At 32.3% G+C, this 18,393-nt stretch overlaps 2 protein-coding genes across 12 annotated transcripts in view; one reads left to right on the forward strand and one right to left on the reverse strand.

Moving 5' to 3' along the window:
* The window catches only part of LOC132714245 (ribosome-binding protein 1-like), a 33,018-nt gene extending 28,201 nt beyond the window's left edge, over window positions 1-4,817 (reverse strand). For all 11 annotated transcript variants that reach the window (XM_060697066.1, XM_060697064.1, XM_060697065.1 and 8 more), the window contains exons 1-3: window positions 4,668-4,817; window positions 3,621-4,384; window positions 2,017-2,150 (exon numbers count right to left, since the gene is read on the reverse strand). In XM_060697066.1, coding sequence (XP_060553049.1) covers window positions 2,017-2,150; window positions 3,621-4,263 — 777 coding nt within the window. In that variant the 5' untranslated portion in view covers window positions 4,264-4,384; window positions 4,668-4,817. The remainder of the gene's footprint in view (window positions 1-2,016; window positions 2,151-3,620; window positions 4,385-4,667) is intronic.
* A 234-nt stretch (window positions 4,818-5,051) lies between these two features.
* LOC132714246 (enolase-phosphatase E1-like) lies at window positions 5,052-16,369 on the forward strand. The gene is made up of 7 exons (XM_060697069.1): window positions 5,052-5,253; window positions 9,821-9,922; window positions 10,169-10,365; window positions 10,856-10,988; window positions 12,002-12,137; window positions 12,499-12,668; window positions 13,561-16,369. Exons 1-7 carry the CDS (start codon window positions 5,143-5,145, stop codon window positions 13,726-13,728), a joined length of 1,017 nt encoding a protein of 338 aa, XP_060553052.1. The 5' UTR covers window positions 5,052-5,142; the 3' UTR covers window positions 13,729-16,369.
* Window positions 16,370-18,393: the final 2,024 nt, after the last annotated feature.

Consider the following 18,393-nt stretch of genomic DNA (forward strand, 5'->3'; position numbering starts at 1 on the left):
CTTATGACTCTAGGTCAAATATTTTTTTTAAACTAAAATCTTTTACAAAGTAAAGGGCAAGAACTTTACAAACACTGAATAAATCCACAAGCAAACCCCAAGGTGCATATGTACACATGCTGACCAACATTCTTGTAAACTTTCAGGCCTACAAGTGAAATACTTTTTGAGCTATGCATGAACAAGTTGAAAATTGCAAATTTATACTACTGTAAGTCAAGGGCAATTACTCTACAAATACTGGATAAATCCACAAGCGAAACCCCAGGTGCAAAACTAAATATGTTGAGCAACCTTCCTGTAAGGTTTAATGACTCTATCTCAAATCCTTTTTGAGTTACATGTGACACAAGTTGAAAATTGCAAAAATTTCTAAGTCCAGGGACTGCGTTCAGGGCGAAGTCAGGCGAAAACTTCGCCGTAAATATTCTTACTTCGCCCTATATGATCAGAAAAGCGAAATTTTAGTCGCCCTAAAATCTCTATGAAATGTCTGACATGTACATGTATATTTCTCCATTCAATAACACTGCCTGGAGGCAGATTTAATTGTGTAATCTGACGTAATTAGCACACGCGCTGAAGCGTGGCCATAGCGACATTTGGAATTCACACTGTCTTGGAAACCCAAATCGCTAAAAATAGCGCATTGATTATACGGTAAATTAAAGCTGATATGAATTCAGCAGATGATAAAAACATGAAAAAGCAAGCTAATTGATAATTAAGTTACCTCAAACGTATATTTGTGTCTTATTTATGATATTCCCTAAACGTTTTGTTTGATTTACAATTTCCACTATATGTCCTGTTTGATTTACTAGTTCCCCTACATGTCCTGTTTGATTTACTAGTTCTAGTATATGTCCTGTTTGATTTACAATATCCCATATACGTTTGTTATCACCATTACATTTATGATAGTAATATTCATCATTAAAACTGATGTTAATTGATAGAATTTGGATAATTATTATGAATTTAAGAACTTTTCTTCTTAATAAATTGCATTTAAAAGTTAGAGTCAGAAACTGTTGAACCTAAAAAAAAATTAAAAAATGTTGTGTTGTCAGATGTAAATGAAATGCTTAAATAAACTTTATTGAGCAACTAATACTTCATTAAATATCATCATAGCGATTTTCAAATACACATTTGTTTATTTTCCATGCCATATACATGTATATTTTATATGCATGTACATATAAAGGTGTACATGTATATTTTGTGAAATAAAATTAGAAAAAAAATCCAATGATATAACTCGATTTGATGATCACTTCTCCCTAAATTTCAAAACTTCTCCCTATTTTTTCTGAAGGGAGAAGTCACTTCTCCCTAAATTTTCAGTCCAAGGTAGTCCCTGTAAGTCAAGGGCAAAAACTCTAAAAATACTAAATAAATCCAGACAAAAATACCCAGGTGCAAATCTACATATGCTGATCAACATTCCTGTAAAGTTTCATGACTCTAGGTCAAATACTTTTCAGTTACATGTGACACAAATTGAAAATTGCAAAATATTACTAAGTCAAGGGCAATAACTCTAAAAATATTAAAACTATCCATACGAAAATACCCAGGTGCACAACTACATATGCTGATCAACATTCCTGTAAAGTTTGATGACTCTAGATCAAATACTTTTTGAGTTACATGCGACACAAGTTGAAAATTGCAAAATTTTACTAAGTCAAGGGCAATAACTCTAAAAATATTAAAAATATCCATACGAAAATACCGAGGTGCACAACTACATATGCTGATCAACATTCCTGTAAAGTTTGATGACTCTAGGTCAAATACTTTTTGAGTTACATGCGACACAAAAGAGAACGGATGGACGGACAAGGGTAAATCTAAATGCCCGCCACTAAAGTGGGGGCACAAAAATGTAGAGACAATTTAAGTACTGCAAAAATTTTTTTGATAAAGTGTATCAATTATTTCAATTACATTTAAAACAAACATTAAACTAAAATGTAATCACATAATTCAAAATCACACATATCTCACCTTATTCCAATCAGCAGACAGTGTAGCTGGGGATCCACCTTGTTTGATAAGTAAAATGTCAATGAGTGATTGAGCATCTTGGTCACTTAATGTTGCTGATTTTACCGATGCAATCAATTTGCTATTTCCTGTTTCTGAAAAGATTATACATATTTTGCACTTGAAAAAGTTCATAAAATAAACTGTCATCAAATCTTTTCTAAATATAATCAATAAACTATTGTTAAAATGGAAGCGCCAAAAGGTCATTTCTTGCATAGCAGACTGGCGTTTCCGTGAGTTTTACCCATGCCGGAAATTTCATCTGGCATGGGGGTGCCAGATGAGTCGCGTGCCATACAACAACGTCATTTTAGCGCATTTTATGAATGAACTGCGTTAAAATGACGTCATTTTAGAAGGGAATGATTTGCCTAGGATGACGTCATTTCGCCGTTGTTATTAAAGTTGTAAATATATATGCCATTGTAAGAAAATAGTTATGGATGAAATGACATTAATTTCCATGAACAAATATCTTATTGAGGTAAACCATTTTAAATATGAAATAATATGGCAGAATATGCAAGAAAAATATCCGACATATTTTTGCGGTTCGGATCGGATTATCCGTCCCTCGGGAACCCGCCCATGGGCGGGTCCCCTCGGGACGGATATTCCGGTCCGAACCGCAACATATGACAGATATTATTATTCTAAAAACATTACCTTTCTTATCACAGAAGGAAGTACAATATACAAACCTGCCAACTAAATACTTCAAAAAAAAAAAAGAGTTTCATACAACACAATTATCACATTTTGAAACTACCTAAAATTGGGTCGTATCAATTATTGTATTTAAAACATGAAACTGCTTGTTGTAGGTCAGAACATTTGATCTATTCTCAGTGCTTGATAGTTAATAATGTAGGATTTAATAACAATTAAAAGAGAATTATGTCTTTAAAAACACATGATATATTAACAACTCTTGAAAAATGACCAACAAATCCAAAACTCATTTGTAATTTTCAAGTGAATACTTTTCAAAGTTTTGATCAGTAAAAATATTTACAAGAATTATAGGTCTTGGGAAGGTGGTTTTAAATTAAAATATCAAGATACAAAGGCAGCTTCAAGTGAATAGATTTAGTAGTTTTGACAGCATAACTTTAACCAGGATTTTATCAAGTTCACATAGTCCATTATTCACACAAAATCCATCCTAGAGTTATGGGCTTTGGATTGTCAGCTCCAATTATCAATGAATGTGTGAAGTTTCAAGCAAATATCTTCAGTGGTTGGTTGAGATATGAACTTATAAAAAGTTGCATACTTATTAGCTTAATATATATATTTGCCATTTGTCTGCAATGGCTAGTCACCTTCTTTAAAAAAATAAAGTTAGTATTCATTTTTCCAAAGAAAAGAAACATTAAAAATAATAATCGTTTTAGCATAGTTGTCAAGAATCATTGGGAAAAATAACTTGAAACTGGTTTTAAGTTTGTTTTTGAATTCACAATGTATGACTAATTATATTTTATAAAAAAACCTATCAAAATCAAACTTTGAAGTTTGATTGATTAAGATTGTTTAAACTTTCATTGATTAACTATTACCTTTAAAACCTAATTTTCCATCCCCCATAGTAGGGGCAGCTGCCTGAACACTGGATGCTGAGGTTCTCATGATTTCTTCAACTACAGGCTTTTGTTCTTCATGTTTCTTTTTTGACTCTTTCTTTGGTTTATCTTTCTTATTGTCTTGAATATGCTTTAACTCAACATCATCCTTTGGAGCAGGTCCTCTGTGAATAATTTCCTCCACAAATTCCTCTGAGACTACAGGTGTTTTCTCATCTTTGTTATGTAGAATTGGTTTGGTTGGTTTCTCTTTTTTCTTATTCATCTTCAATGGCTTTTCAATCTCCACCGGCTCAATAATAACTGGATCAAGTTCAAGGTTGACCATCTTGTGTTCCTTCTCTGTTTCAGAAAATGACACCTTTGGTGACGCATCTCTGACTACTTTCGGTGATTGATCACCTTTAACTTTCCCTTTAGGCTTGAACCTTTTCCTTGCATCTTTTTCTGCTTTCTTCTCTTGTTTCACCTTTAACAATTTTTCTTCATTTTCTCTCTTTTGCTCTGCTATTACTTCTTCAAATGTCTTTTCTTTCATTGTAAAAGCCGATATTAAATAAATCAGCACAGCTGAGATAACAAAGACAACAGCACCAATCAGCACAACTTGCAGCTCCATGACTGTTTCTTTTTTATTTGTTTCAATGCAATTCCAAACTTTCTTCGGGCCGCACGTGCTAGTTGGTTTAACGCCCCTCTTACCTCTTTCAACTGGAAATTAGTCCAGCGTCCGTTGCAAACTGTAAAAAATTAACGTCAGTCAACAAAAAGTATTCATTCTATATCTTAATATCTAAACAAAATAACTCAATTCAATGTGAGGATGCCCCCGAGAAAATCGTGCTTTTCTTGGTAAAATTACATTTATTAAACGTCCACGTCAACAGGTTTCTGACGGGATGAAACTGACAGTTGCAAAACATCGATGAAAAACACAGATTTTAACACATATTTTAATTGCAACCATGACAGCTTAGTAAACACATAAAAAATCAACATAAAGCGACAAAAATATATACTTACTTCAACAAATAACCTTTTCTTTAAGTTAAATTCACTTTTACACCTCTGACCGGCTGTCCACTCAGCAATGGAGGATCCTTTAATTTACAGACACTAAATGTAACAAGCATTTTCATTGGACGAATTATGACAGGCATATTCTACGTTATAAAATTACTCCCTGCAAATATATTTCACCAATTCAGTATTCTTATATTAAATGAATACTAAGATAAAAACTGGTCGATTACAAAACAATACTATAATATTGTCCTGCTAGTAAGTAAACTTTTTAAACATGACATCGCGATTTGTATAAAAAAAATATCCAGTAAATTTTTTTTACCACTAGTTCATCTTGAACAAAGGAACAGCAGACACAACTAAAAATAGCGCCATCTGCTGTTCAAATTTTACGCACCTGTCAGAAGCCATTCTTTTGTTAGTGGAGCCGGTTTCTTTGAAGTTTTCTTTGCCGTATCTCTCAACGCAGAAAATGGCACCACAGACTAAACGGACATTAGAAGAGGGTGAATCACTCTTAGAGGGTGTTAAAGCACTTGTTCTAGATATTGAGGGCACAATCACACCAATATCGTTTGTAAAGGTAAACAAATTTTATGCGAAGCGTTTGGCATCATTTACACATGTGATCAGTTTCCGCGTGGGGGACCCTTTGTGAAAATAAAAAAAATGATAATTTTGAATCTGATTTACTTTATACTGATACCATCTTATTTGAAATATCGGTCTAAAAGTAATAATTGTTGGATATGCCAATCATTGTTTAGTTTAAATGGAATGACAGCTTCCTCAACTTTAGGGGGTCATCTCAAAACTATCTTTGTTTACTTTAATAATGACATACATGTATCAATTGTCATGTATTTGTTTAAGATCGAAGTATAGCAGAACTATTTACACTTTCAAGCATTGCACATGTTTTGCTTTTGATATTTAAAAAAAAAAATTTGAACCTTGGCCTGTCAGTTTTAGCGGGAACAACACACTAACAAAGTTTGCACTCTTACCCTATGCCACGACCGGATGTAAACAATACGTTCGCACAGGGAATGCGCGGTGGTTGAATCCCACCCATTTTATTCGATTAAATTCTAGAACAACCACTACTTTCGGTTTCAATTTTGCTGACAAGGAACAGTTTGAATCAATGTAAGCGTTAATTTTAATTGCAATGTCGAAAACTTTGCACTACATGGCGTAATTTTCTTTAAATATCCGGTATTATCACCGTCATAATAGTTTTTATTCCAGTCGGTCAAAATGACGGTACACACTTACATGTAAACAAACAGATTTAACTTCTTAGACAATTTAAATAAGGAATGGACACACGGTAAGGCCACTCTTAAAAAATTATCTGTTTGCTATTGCCGGCCGACCCAGCGAAAATGCCCCGACTCAAAAGTTTTTTTCAGCTTAAAAAAATCAGATTTTTTTTTATTTCCACCAAATCAGCCAGGGCATTCCACCTAAAAAATTCCGTCGAAAACAAAAATAAAATCGGAGGAAAATCACACATGTAAAGTAACGAGTGATCATTCATGAGGGCATTCTGTGCGTTACTATTTAAAGTATTTACATAAATAGCGACCAACCAGGGAAGGATATTTTCCTTACGTCAAGCAGTACTGCATGCGCGCGGCAATTAAGTTGAATTAACTAATAATAGAACGTATCAAATTAAGGTGTGGAAACGGGATTAAAAATAATGTTTGTTCAATTAATGAATATTTGTAAAGCATTTATATGGTCACTAGTTTACCATGTGGTAATTTTAATGTGCTTTGGAGTACATGTTCGTTTGTTTATGACTGCCGACACAGATTAAATACTTAGCCCATGCAATAAAACATTTCTGGTTGCAGCGGGGATTCTGTCATAAAATTGACCAAAAAATAAATTTTTGGAAGCTGTGGTCATTTCATATGCATTATTGTTTTGATAGCAGACAAAAGTATTGCAAAATATCTTCAAGATCATAAAAATGTAAATAAAATATCACAATCAAAATCACAGATTTACATACGTCTAATTAAACTCCATGTCAAAATGCACTTACGATGAATAATATGTCAATAATTGACACGATAAATATCCAACATTTTTTACTTGAGCAATAATTAAACATGTGTAATCATTCCTTGACAAAAAGAAATGACAGTTTTTTTCTGATATATAAAAAAGAGGTGGAAGTCAATTGAGTGTCGGCATTTCTTTGATGATTCGGCAACAACTACAGGTGTGTAAACATCAAAGATTCACAGATTCTTCAGAAGAGCCGACCAGTCATTTGTCAGAGGTCATTTCGTGTGTAAATTTTGTATTTATATTTAACAATGGAAACATTATATTCCTTTTATTTATGGATGCTACTTTTTGCGCGAGTGTTTTTGTGTCTTTTAGCGCTATGGAATTTCAACAATCTGCGATAATTTTCGGTAACTAACAATGAAATATTTTAACAGTTTTAAAACAGGGGTGCATATATCCGCCATTCAGAAATTATAGGAGACAAATCTTGCGTGTGTTATTTTATACAGACGTGTAATAAATTGAGTAATGATCATGCATCCGTGAGAACGAAATGACTTGGTGATCCACTATAATTTTTCCAGTTCGTACGGGAATATTTACGCAGGATTAGTTTATCACATCGGTAATTTGACCATGCTTGAATTTATGTCCACATAGCTAGTCTTTTCTTTTTTATTTCATGTTATGATTACTTAGTAGTGAACATGTTTGTTATTGTTATTGTCTTTTACATGTCAGTTTTGCCGATGATGATAGTGTAGCCCAAATTTCCACAATCTGTTACAACGTACTAAGCGTATTAACTTACGTTCAGTAAAAATTATATATCAAAAAAAAAAAAAAAAGCCTACCTACCGACCCACTCCTTATAACTCTGGGTCGGCAATAGCAAACATATATATTATTGAGGATGGCCTAAACTCTGTTGCAACGTAAAGTATATTCATAAACCTGTTTGAGAAAAATTGTCTCCGTGTTCAAATAAATTTCAAAAGCGGGGAAAAAAGCAGTCTTTTACCGATACCCTGCAACAGAATCTTATTATTCTGACGAATTAAATTGACTTTATAACGCTCGTATACAATTATTGATTGATCGATTTTCATTATATTTATTTTGTAATACCCATCATTCAGTATGCAATCAAACAAAACCGAGTTTTCCTACATTCAATGAAACTGTAAGTTAGGACGAGCTTTCAAAAGGAACAGGTAGCAATTTCCAACACGCTTACCGAAACTCCAACATGGCGGCTCAACGTGGCTCATTTGCATAATTTATTCATAAACGCAGGAGCATAGAACTTTGTTAGTGCAACAGAGCAACAGATAAGCTTTAAAGGTGAATTGGTATTACTCCATCATTTCCTTTGGAATTGGGTATTTGTTCCATTTAATTGGGTATTCCAAAACTCGATATCCTATGATTTCAAGATCAATTGGGTATGCAATTATGAAGATATGAATTTTATGGTTTCTATCAATAAAATTTAAACTGTTTTAAAAAGAAAATAGTATTAACAATTTACTAGAACTTTTCACAATTGTTTTATATTTTAAAAAAAAGGCTCATGTTATATTTCATAATTTTTTTAATAAGTCCATTTTCTGACTGATTTTTTATTATTTACGACTGTTTTATTTCAAATCATTTTCCCTTTTATACGACGCCATATTGCTTTCAAAGCGTCTATTGATACAGCTGAGACCTACTTATTGTCAGTCTCCGCAAAATCAACGGTCTCTGCCGGTCTGTAAAGACCGTCAACCTGAGTAGACAAATTGAGGGTCTCATGCTTTATTGATATGGCTTAGTCAGTCTTTTGAGACCGGGGACAGTCGAAGACCGGAGACCGTTGATTAGTTAATCTGGTTCCCTGTCCTATTATGGTTCCCATCCAAGATGTTAAGTACTTTTTAGAATAGACCAGTCTATTGATTAGTAAGCAATAAATTCGGGAATATTCGGATAGCATGCATATCAATATAATTTGTCCAAAACTACGAGCGTATGGCAGATTAATTTTGCGGTGATGAAAATGACAATACACACAGGTTTTTAAGACAATTGCGTAGTTTATTTTTTTAATGGGTTTTTGATAAGCATTCTTAAAAAATCAATTGTGTATTTTATAAAATTAATTGCCTAAATACGCACCTTATCTGTTGCTCTGGAACAAGACACTTCACTTCACAAGACATTTAGCCCCTTGTCCCTTATTATTTTCTTGAGTAAATATTCAATAACAGATATACATGATATTTGTTTATTTAATTTACTTTTAGTACTTTTGATTAAATATTTAACCTGAGGCAACTTAAACACATTAAAACATTTAAAAAATCATGAAATACAATTTACAAACACTTACAGTGAGCATACAAAATGAAACTTTTCAATTTATTTCAACATTTGATAATAACATGAAAGACAATTTAAAGATCACATATGTCACGGTTCTGAACTGTTCACTATTTAGGGAAGATGATGTATAAGCAGCCGGATAGCTCAATCAGTACAGCTGCGGTACGATATTCCAATGGTCCCGGGTTTGAGTCACAGTCAGGCTGCACATTTTTATCGAAACCAGCTTGGCACTTTACACATTTATAAATTATATTGATCAACCATTTTCACAATCATGTTCATTCATATTATTTTACACATAAGGAGTTTAATTTACATGTTTCTTTATTGATGAATGTATGCATGTTTGAATTTTGGGGAAGATCTATCTATAAAAAGTTGTTTGTTTCATATCTTTTCTGTATAACAATATTTTTTCATGAATTTAGCGTCACCCAGAACTATATGAGTTTGCATATCTGTTCTTATTATTATGCTGATTCTGTTTCTAAGTAAAATTGGTCGAGCGTTATAACTTTTTCATGTTAGGTAAGGCATTTGAAGTCTATGACTGCTTCTTGTTGTATTTTGAAGAATATGTATTGTTTCCTATATAATATGTTGAAATGAATAAAGTTGGTCCATAGCCTAAACAAGAAATACCTTAATTTTGGGGGAGCTATTCAGGGCCTTAATAAATGCCCTTCTAGTTTCAGTTTTTTCAGCAAGTAAATTAATGTTGTTAATGTGTATCATCTTTTAATTTTAAGGATAAACTGTTTCCATATGTGAGTGAGAATTTAGAGTCTTACTTGTCTACAAGATATGATGAAGATGAATGTCAAGCTGATATTGAAGCATTGAGAGCACTGGTAATTACAAACTTATATTTTTCACCCTTGTAATTAAAAAGACTTTTTAGTGTTTTAGTTAACTGTGATAACTGTGGTTCACTTGGGATTTGTACTGTTTTATTTTAATTTTTGTAAACATGAAATAAGATTCAATATGGGGTTCCTTTAGCTTACACATCTAAAGGAATGTAAATATAAACACTGAAGAAACTGTTAAATTTCCTAAACTCTTATATTTCATTACATATTATGATATTTCTTTAGGCAACAAAAGATAAAGGGGAAGGTAAAGATGTTGTTGAGATACCTGCAAAAGAAGAAGGCAATAAAGATGATGTTATAAAAGCAGTTGTTAGTAATGTCAAGGCACAAATGGATGCTGACAGGAAATCAACAGAATTAAAAGATTTACAAGGTCATGTTTGGAGGGATGCCTATAAACAAAAAAAGATTGAGGGAGAGTAAGTAAAAACACACCATGCATCTTTTTAATTCAATTTTGTAAAATTTGTTATATAAAATCAAATCCATAGATTAAATCTTATCAGATTTTCTTTTTGTGATACAATAAGAATGTCTTTTCAGAAAGAAAGAAAACAGAGGGTGTCTTCATATGTTATATTATTCTTGTCTTTTAGGGAACATGTGTATATAAATATTGCGCTCCTCTATTTATTTCTTTGCTTAAAAATAATTGTATTTCCATTTGTTTCAAATACTTACCAATATCTTAAATTTGCGAAGAGTCCTATATTGTACTAGTTATTAAGATAAGCAAATAGTTATGCTGAATAGTCTGGAAATGACTATACCAGGAACATTTTAATCATTTAAGAAAATCTAACAAAGCAAGTTTTTTTGCACTTCGGTACATATATAGATAAACTATTACAAGCATTAGTTATTTTGTTCTCCAGGATAAAGTAGTTATATAATACATTTATGTTTCAGATTATTTGAAGATGTTGCCCCGGTATTACAGCAGATAGCAGAGGAAGATTTTATGTTGTTTATTTATTCATCAGGAAGTATAGAAGCTCAAAAATTACTCTTAGCTCACACAGCTGATGGTGATATCACAGATGTAAGATTTTACATTGTCTTTGTTACAAAATATTTTATTATTGTAACTTGCCTGTAGATTTACTTGCCTGTAGATTGAGTTTAGTCAGGTATCTATCAAGAAAAATTTATGTTATGATTTCCATACAAAGTATTAATTTGTTGACAGTTATGATGAAAAGCACTTATCTAAACGAAATGTTGTTTATTGATTGGAGCCTTCACTACATAGTTTCATGTTATTAAAAAATGATATACATACTAAACAGTGCTCTGGATAAGCAGTTTTATGAAAAGCAAAAAATAAAATAAAATGCAGACTACAATGAATTTTTAAACTGAAAAGGAATTGTACAAATATTGTCGTCTTTTGTATGAGGTAAAATTTGTTCGATTCTGCAGATATGTAGGCAATCAAAATGAAATACCATATAAGGTTGACATATTTTCATGATGCAAACTGATTTCCTCTTACTAGTCTTAGTCCCATTAAATACACATTTGTACAATAAGTTGAAACCAGAAAGAAAGTTGGTTTATCAAGATAAAAGCAGTTAAAAATAATAAATTGTACAGCTATCTATGTGAAAAAAACTATTTGTATTATTGAAAAAAAATGTTGATGAAGAAGATGATAAAAGGAAAAACAATAAGTTAAAAGAAATTGAAATGAAACCAAATTGACCCAAAATCTTATCTAGGGCACTGTTAATGTTTATAAATATATATTTATAGAGATAATTTTTTACTTGCCCTACATTATTAAACTTGGGATATAGCTAAGAAGAACTATGTCTTTGAATATTGAACCTTATATATGTAATTAAATTCCAGTTGCAACATGGTGACATTCTATTGATTCTAATTAGGGAATATTAATTGGTTTTCTCCATACTCTGATGCCTTCTGTGAAACTTGTGGAGCTAGAGCTGTTTCTGAATTGACACTGTTGTGGCTGCCATCTTAAGAAAAGTAATTCATTGTATTACATAAATTTATTGAAACCTATTATGGAACTTGTTATTGTAATTACAGATGTTTATGGGTTTCTTTGATACAACACAAGGATCTAAAACAGAAAGTGATAGTTATAAGAAAATACAGAAACTTATCTCGGAGGAACAGGAAGTGCAAGCAGAAGAAATTTTATTTCTTACAGATAGTCCTGCAGGTTAGTTTTATAGTGCTCAACATATAATTGTGTATTCAGTACTGTCCTATATTTATCTAAGATAATGATGAAATTTATTTTTGCTAACTATATATAACTTATCAACATTAATGAACATTTTGTTGCTGTATATGTGATCTTTGATTTTATTGATAAGTCTTTAGGCCTCCGTCCCATAAAAATTTACACCATATTATATATGATATAGACAGTGAGTGATACAGACATGTATACATACATTATTAACAAAAACAGTACCGGTATTTTTTGGTATTCATCCAGATAATGTTGCCTTTTATCTAATGTATAGAACAGGTACATTGCAGTGTATAGTAAGATTGGTATTATTGTGTTGTTATAGAGGCTAAGGCAGCATGTGTAGCAGGTTGGCAGGCAGTGTTGGTGGACAGATCTATGGAACAAGAAGATGGTATAGAACTTACAGCAGAAGATAAACAGAACTTTATGGTGATAGATAATCTTAATGATTTGTTTGGTGAGGACGATGATGATGAGGAAGCATATGCTCAGGTATATACTTGCAGGTTAACTTACACTTTGATGGCACACTGGACATTGTAAATCATTCAATTTGTAGAGCAAGTTATAGCAGCATGACACATACATTTTAAAATTGCTGCAGTTTGTGTTCTTCGAAAATTTAGTTTGTATATAAGCATGATGTGATCTGTAATTAAAATGATGTAATTTGACACAGCTTAATCGGTTTAAATTGTAATTTGACACAGCTTAATCGGTTTAAATTGTAATTTGACACAGCTTAATCGGTTTAAATTGTAATTTGACACAGCTTAATCGGTTTAAATTGTAATTTGACACAGCTTAATCGGTTTAAATTGTAATTTGACACAGCTTAATCGGTTTAAATTGTAATTTGACACAGCTTAATCGGTTTAAATTGTAATTTGACACAGCTTAATCGGTTTAAATTGTAATTTGACACAGCTTAATCGGTTTAAATTGTAATTTGACACAGCTTAATCGGTTTAAATTTGCCTGTTGTTGGTTATTAGTTCATGATTAATTGAAGTAATATTATTTCATTTATCTGCTGTTGAGTTGAATTTGTAATATATCTCAAAAGATTGACTTTGGTGATTGACCCATAACTGGTAATGAAAAATGTTTCGGGTAAAATAAAAAAATCTACCCATATAAAAAGATTGCACTACTCTTTTTAAAAATTGAACACTTCTGATACATTCCGAACAATATTTATAGAAATTTCAGTGGGCCTTGTAGATTATTGATTACTTTTGCATAGTAAAATATAAAATTGATCACAATTTAGATACTTTGACATACCTGTGCACTCATCATTAAATACACAGATGGGCAAGTAGAAAGAACAATTTACAGTCGTCATATAAATGAAAAGTGATCTGTTTTTGTTTGATTGTAGCAAGTTAAGCGTGCACGTATGGAAGGAAATGGAGAGTTTGATGGTGAAGATGATGATGATGACGACGACGACGAGGGATTAGATGGTGAGGATGACGAGGCAGCACCGGCAGATTTTGGCGAGGAGGAAGACGACGGAGGCGAGGATGATGAAGAAGAGGAAGCATGAAACCGCAGCTAAAACTTTCAAGATTAAAATGGCATATTTAACATGGCAAAGTCAAGGAGTGTGTAAAGTAACCACATATCTTTTCAATATGTGTGATCAATGATATTAGCGGAAATAATCTGTATTCTTAAGGGTGTTAGCCATTTAATATGTGAAAGAGATTTTAGCATTTGTTCTTTATTTCTATACATTACTTACATAGTCATTTTACAAACCATTTCAAAACCTAGATTGTGACTTTAAATTTTGTAGTCATAAATTTTGCGATGTCTCACATCGTTTAATTGTAATTTTATAGTGATCTCGGTAAACTTTGGAATTTTTTTCCGTCAAATTTTGTACTGTTACATCTACAACAAATCATAAATACAGCGTTCTTGAAAGTGTATGATTAAACAATGTTAATGCACTTAAGTTTTGGTCCTGTTTGTTGTTTTTCTGTTCATGTATTATTAAACATTGTTATTGCCAGCAAATCAAGTTATTGAACACATGTTTGTGACACTAGTGTCGTTATAAGTTCATGTATTGTTGTAATTATGTGGAGAATCAGGGAGATATCATCACCTAACATTGTATACATCCAGCTACCACACATACATCACCAAAACCTAGTTTTAAACTATATGTCATATTTGTCAACATTTAAAGGATAGTTTCAGCTCTTTGGTCATCTTCAAGTGATCAAATTTCCAGTTTTCTTGGCTATATTAGTCCCAAATGAAGATATTTTAAGCTTCAATTATGTCTACTCCCTTATTTTATATCAATTTGATATCAAATAAATAGCATTTTTTTCTATTTGAAAGTACAATATATAAGAAACTTACGTTCTTGTTTATATTTTGTTAAGGTTGTTGATCTTATATACATATTAACAATATAATTATTAGCGTCCACTGTTGAATGTTACAGCTTTTTATTTTTTTCTATTTTATTGGTGCTGTCTTTAAATAATTAAGTATAGGATTTTTTTTATTCACTATTATCTTTTACATCAGCTCTGCAAATAATATTCTTCTTAAGTGTTATTTATTAACAATCATGTCTTATTTATAAGTTTATGAAATAATTTCCTTAAATTTTGACCTGAATTGTAAATAAAGGTTTTATATGTTGACATATAAATACTGATTTTTTTATGAAGTGTCTTTATAACATCACAGCATTCTTTTTTTTTTACATGTGATGTAAGTTGTTTTTTTGTGTATTCATGTATTTTAAATTATTTTTTGATTTTTATTGTCATTTTGGTGTAAAAGCTTCACCTTGTTTACACATAACAAATCATGAATAGTACAATATGAATTGTGATGATATTAACTCTTCCTACTATGTTTGTATAATGAACCCCACTTGCTTTAACATTGAAACTGTCCATGATTGATATCGGGCAATTCAGGTTCAATATATAAAATCACTAGTGTTCACTAGCCTGGCTATATTCACTGACAGCACAGCTCAGTGATGTGGCATCATCGCTTGAAACATTATTTCTGTACTATTGAAGACTTGTGTCTTGTTATAATATGGTTGTCAAGTTTTACACCCAGATGACATGTATTTTGTAATAAACCAAGCACATAAAGTACCAATTTATCATCATGTTGAAATGTTTCTGTATCACATAATTCTGTGAGGGGGCATCTCACATGTAAGATTTTGTAAATACCTTGTTGTTGTATGTATGCACAGTGTGAATGTTATGTGATTTATGTATATATATATTTTGGAGGTGTGTCTCATGTTTTAAGTAGAAAAATTAATTTTTATAGAAGTGTTTTATACTTGTTCATTTGTCTGTCTGGGACATTAAAAAAAAGGAAGTTTTGATGATTGATAATCAGAAAACACACAACTTATGTCAAACAGTTATTTCAGTAGCTTGTTTTATTGTGGTTGTCTTCAGTGGACAGTGTCTGTATCACAGTTTTATGACATTTGATACATTTTCTATTGGCCAATTTGTTTATTAAAAATCAACACATTTTTTAGGGGAGCGGTGGCCTAGTGGTTAGGCTGTCTGCCTCTCAACCCTTGGATCATGGGTTCGAGCCCTAATTGGGTCACGACCATGTATCTTCATATGACACCTGTCACTAGTACTGGTTGGTTCCAGGAAACAGACTCGAAAGTGATTAATATAAGTTCTAAGAACTTGTTTCACAATCAAGCTTAAATAAATCTGTTTAAACTAACAAATTTGTTTAAAAGATTGTAAGATGTTTACTTCTTTTCTGGCTAATATAAAATTTATGTGCTTATTTTTACATTTTATATGAAGTCTTAATTTCATATTTTGTTTAATGGCATTTTATATGTTTTTAACTTCAGTTTTTAGAAGAATATTGAAACAATGGCAGCAATATTGATACCCTATTTTCTAATGAACATGTTTTAAAATAACATAATTTTTCTATAGAATTTTACTTTTCTTTATTGAGAAAAATCCGAAATGTTGTCCTGAATAAAGAGATACTTTAATATCTAATATGTATGTGAATGTTTTTGATGTTATCTTATAACTGAGTGTTTTTGTACAGAAAACTTACCCATGTCTGTATTAGACTGTGTTCAAACCTGGGATATGTGTAATTAGTCATGTGACATAAGATGTGTCAAATAAAATGTAGATCTTTTCCATTTGTTTCTGTCACTTATTTCTAATCCATTACCGGGTATGTTAATATAGTAAAATGATGAGTAGCATGCCATACATATTATTACAGACATGTTCCCAGTCTGCAAGTAGCTTTGTCTCCAGAAGAGCCAACTTAATATGCAGTTTGGTCAAAATCTACCAAGGGGTTTAGGGAGAGATTTTCAAATTGCTATCACAATAGCTCCCCTCCGAGTACATTTTGCCTATTAAAGTGACCTAAAATATTTTACTGCACAAAATCTGAACATCAATGCTGGGGACAGATCTCGATTTACATATAAATTCATACAATCGAGCTAAAAAGGCACTTGCAGTTCCCTTTCTTGACGTTCAGCATACTGGCCAGTCCACAGAAGTAGTTTTATAGTTCGCAGTGTCAAAGAACCGTAACTATTTTTTTTTTTGCACCCTTTTTGAATTATCTCCCCTTTCAGAAAAATCTTTTCTGGAGCATAACTATAAGAGATATCAACATGAAACTTTGTAGGTAGATAGACCTAAATGAGTAGATGTGTAAGAACCGTAACTGCTTTGCCTAATTTTGGAGTTATTGCCCTTTTTTTATTATGCTCCCCGAAAAAATTTCGGGGGAGCATATAGTCGCCGCCTTGTCCGTCCGTCCGTCCGGCCGTCCGTCCGTCCGTCCGTCCGTCCGTCCCCTTTTCTTGTCCGGGACATAACTTTGAAACAACAAGAGGTATCAACATGAAACTTTGTAGGTAGATAGATCTCATTAAGTAGGTGTGCAGTGCACAAGAACCGTAACTCTGCCTTGCCTAATTTTTGAATTATTCCCCTTTGTTTATTTTTACACTTTGAACTTTGTCCGGGACATAACTCTAAAAGTATAAGAGGTATCAACATGAAACTTTGTAGGTAGATAGATCTCATTGAGTAGAAGTGCAGTGCACAAGAACCGTAACTCTGCCTTGCCTAATTTTTGAATTATTCCCCTTTGTTTATTTTACACTTTGAACTTTGTCCGGGACATAACTCTAAAAGTATAAGAGGTATCAACATGAAACTTTGTAGGTAGATAGATCTCATTGAGTAGAAGTGCAGTGCACAAGAACCGTAACTCTGCCTTGCCTAATTTTTGAATTACCCCCTTTGTTTATTTTACACTTTGAAATTTGTCCGGGACATAACTCTAAAAGTATAAGAGGTATTAACATGAAACTTTGTAGGTAGATAGATCTCATTGAGTAGAAGTGCAGTGCACAAGAACCGTAACTCTGCCTTGCCTATTTTTTTAATTATCCCCCTTTGTTTATTTTACACTTTGAACTTTGTCCGGGACATAACTCTAAAAGTATAAGAGATATCAACATGAAACTTTGTAGGTAGATAGATCTCATTGAGTAGGTGTGCAGTGCACAAGAACCGTAACTCTGCCTTGCCTAATTTTTGAATTATCCCCCTTTGTTTATTTTACACTTTGAAATTTGTCCGGGACATAACTCTAAAAGTATAAGAGGTATCAACATGAAACTTTGTAGGTAGATAGATCTCATTGAGTAGGTGTGCAGTGCACAAGAACCGTAACTCTGCCTTGTCTAATTTTTGAATTATCCCCCTTTGTTTATTTTACACTTTGAACTTTGTCCGGGACATAACTCTAAAAGTATAAGAGGTATCAACATGAAACTTTGTAGGTAGATAGATCTCATTGAGTAGGTGTGCAGTGAACAAGAACCTTAACTCTGCCTTGCCTAATTTTTGAATTATCCCCCTTTGTTTATTTTTACACTTTGAACTTTGTCCGGGACATATTTCTTAATGTATAAGAGATATCAACATGAAACTTTGTAGGTAGATAGATCTCATTGAGTAAGTTTGCAGTGCACAAGAACTGTAAAAATGTCTTGCCTACTTTTGGAGTTATTGCCCTTTGTTCATTTTGACACTTTGAACTTTGTCTGGGACATTACTCTAAAATTATAAGAGATATTAACATGAAACTTTGTAGATAGATAGGTCTCATTGGGTGGAAGTGCAGTGCT

The sequence above is a fragment of the Ruditapes philippinarum genome, unplaced genomic scaffold (assembly GCF_026571515.1).
Source record: "Ruditapes philippinarum isolate M1 unplaced genomic scaffold, ASM2657151v2 ctg35_1_1_1_1, whole genome shotgun sequence".
Taxonomy (NCBI): domain Eukaryota; kingdom Metazoa; phylum Mollusca; class Bivalvia; order Venerida; family Veneridae; genus Ruditapes; species Ruditapes philippinarum.

Coding starts and splice junctions, on each gene's coding strand:
- LOC132714246 (XM_060697069.1), top strand. CDS start 5,143: ATGGCACCACAGACTAAACGGACATTAGAAGAGGGTGAATCACTCTTA. Junction 5,254..9,820: donor CACCAATATCGTTTGTAAAG/GTAAACAAATTT, acceptor TTTAATTTTAAG/GATAAACTGTTTCCATATGT. Junction 10,989..12,001: donor CTGATGGTGATATCACAGAT/GTAAGATTTTAC, acceptor TTGTAATTACAG/ATGTTTATGGGTTTCTTTGA.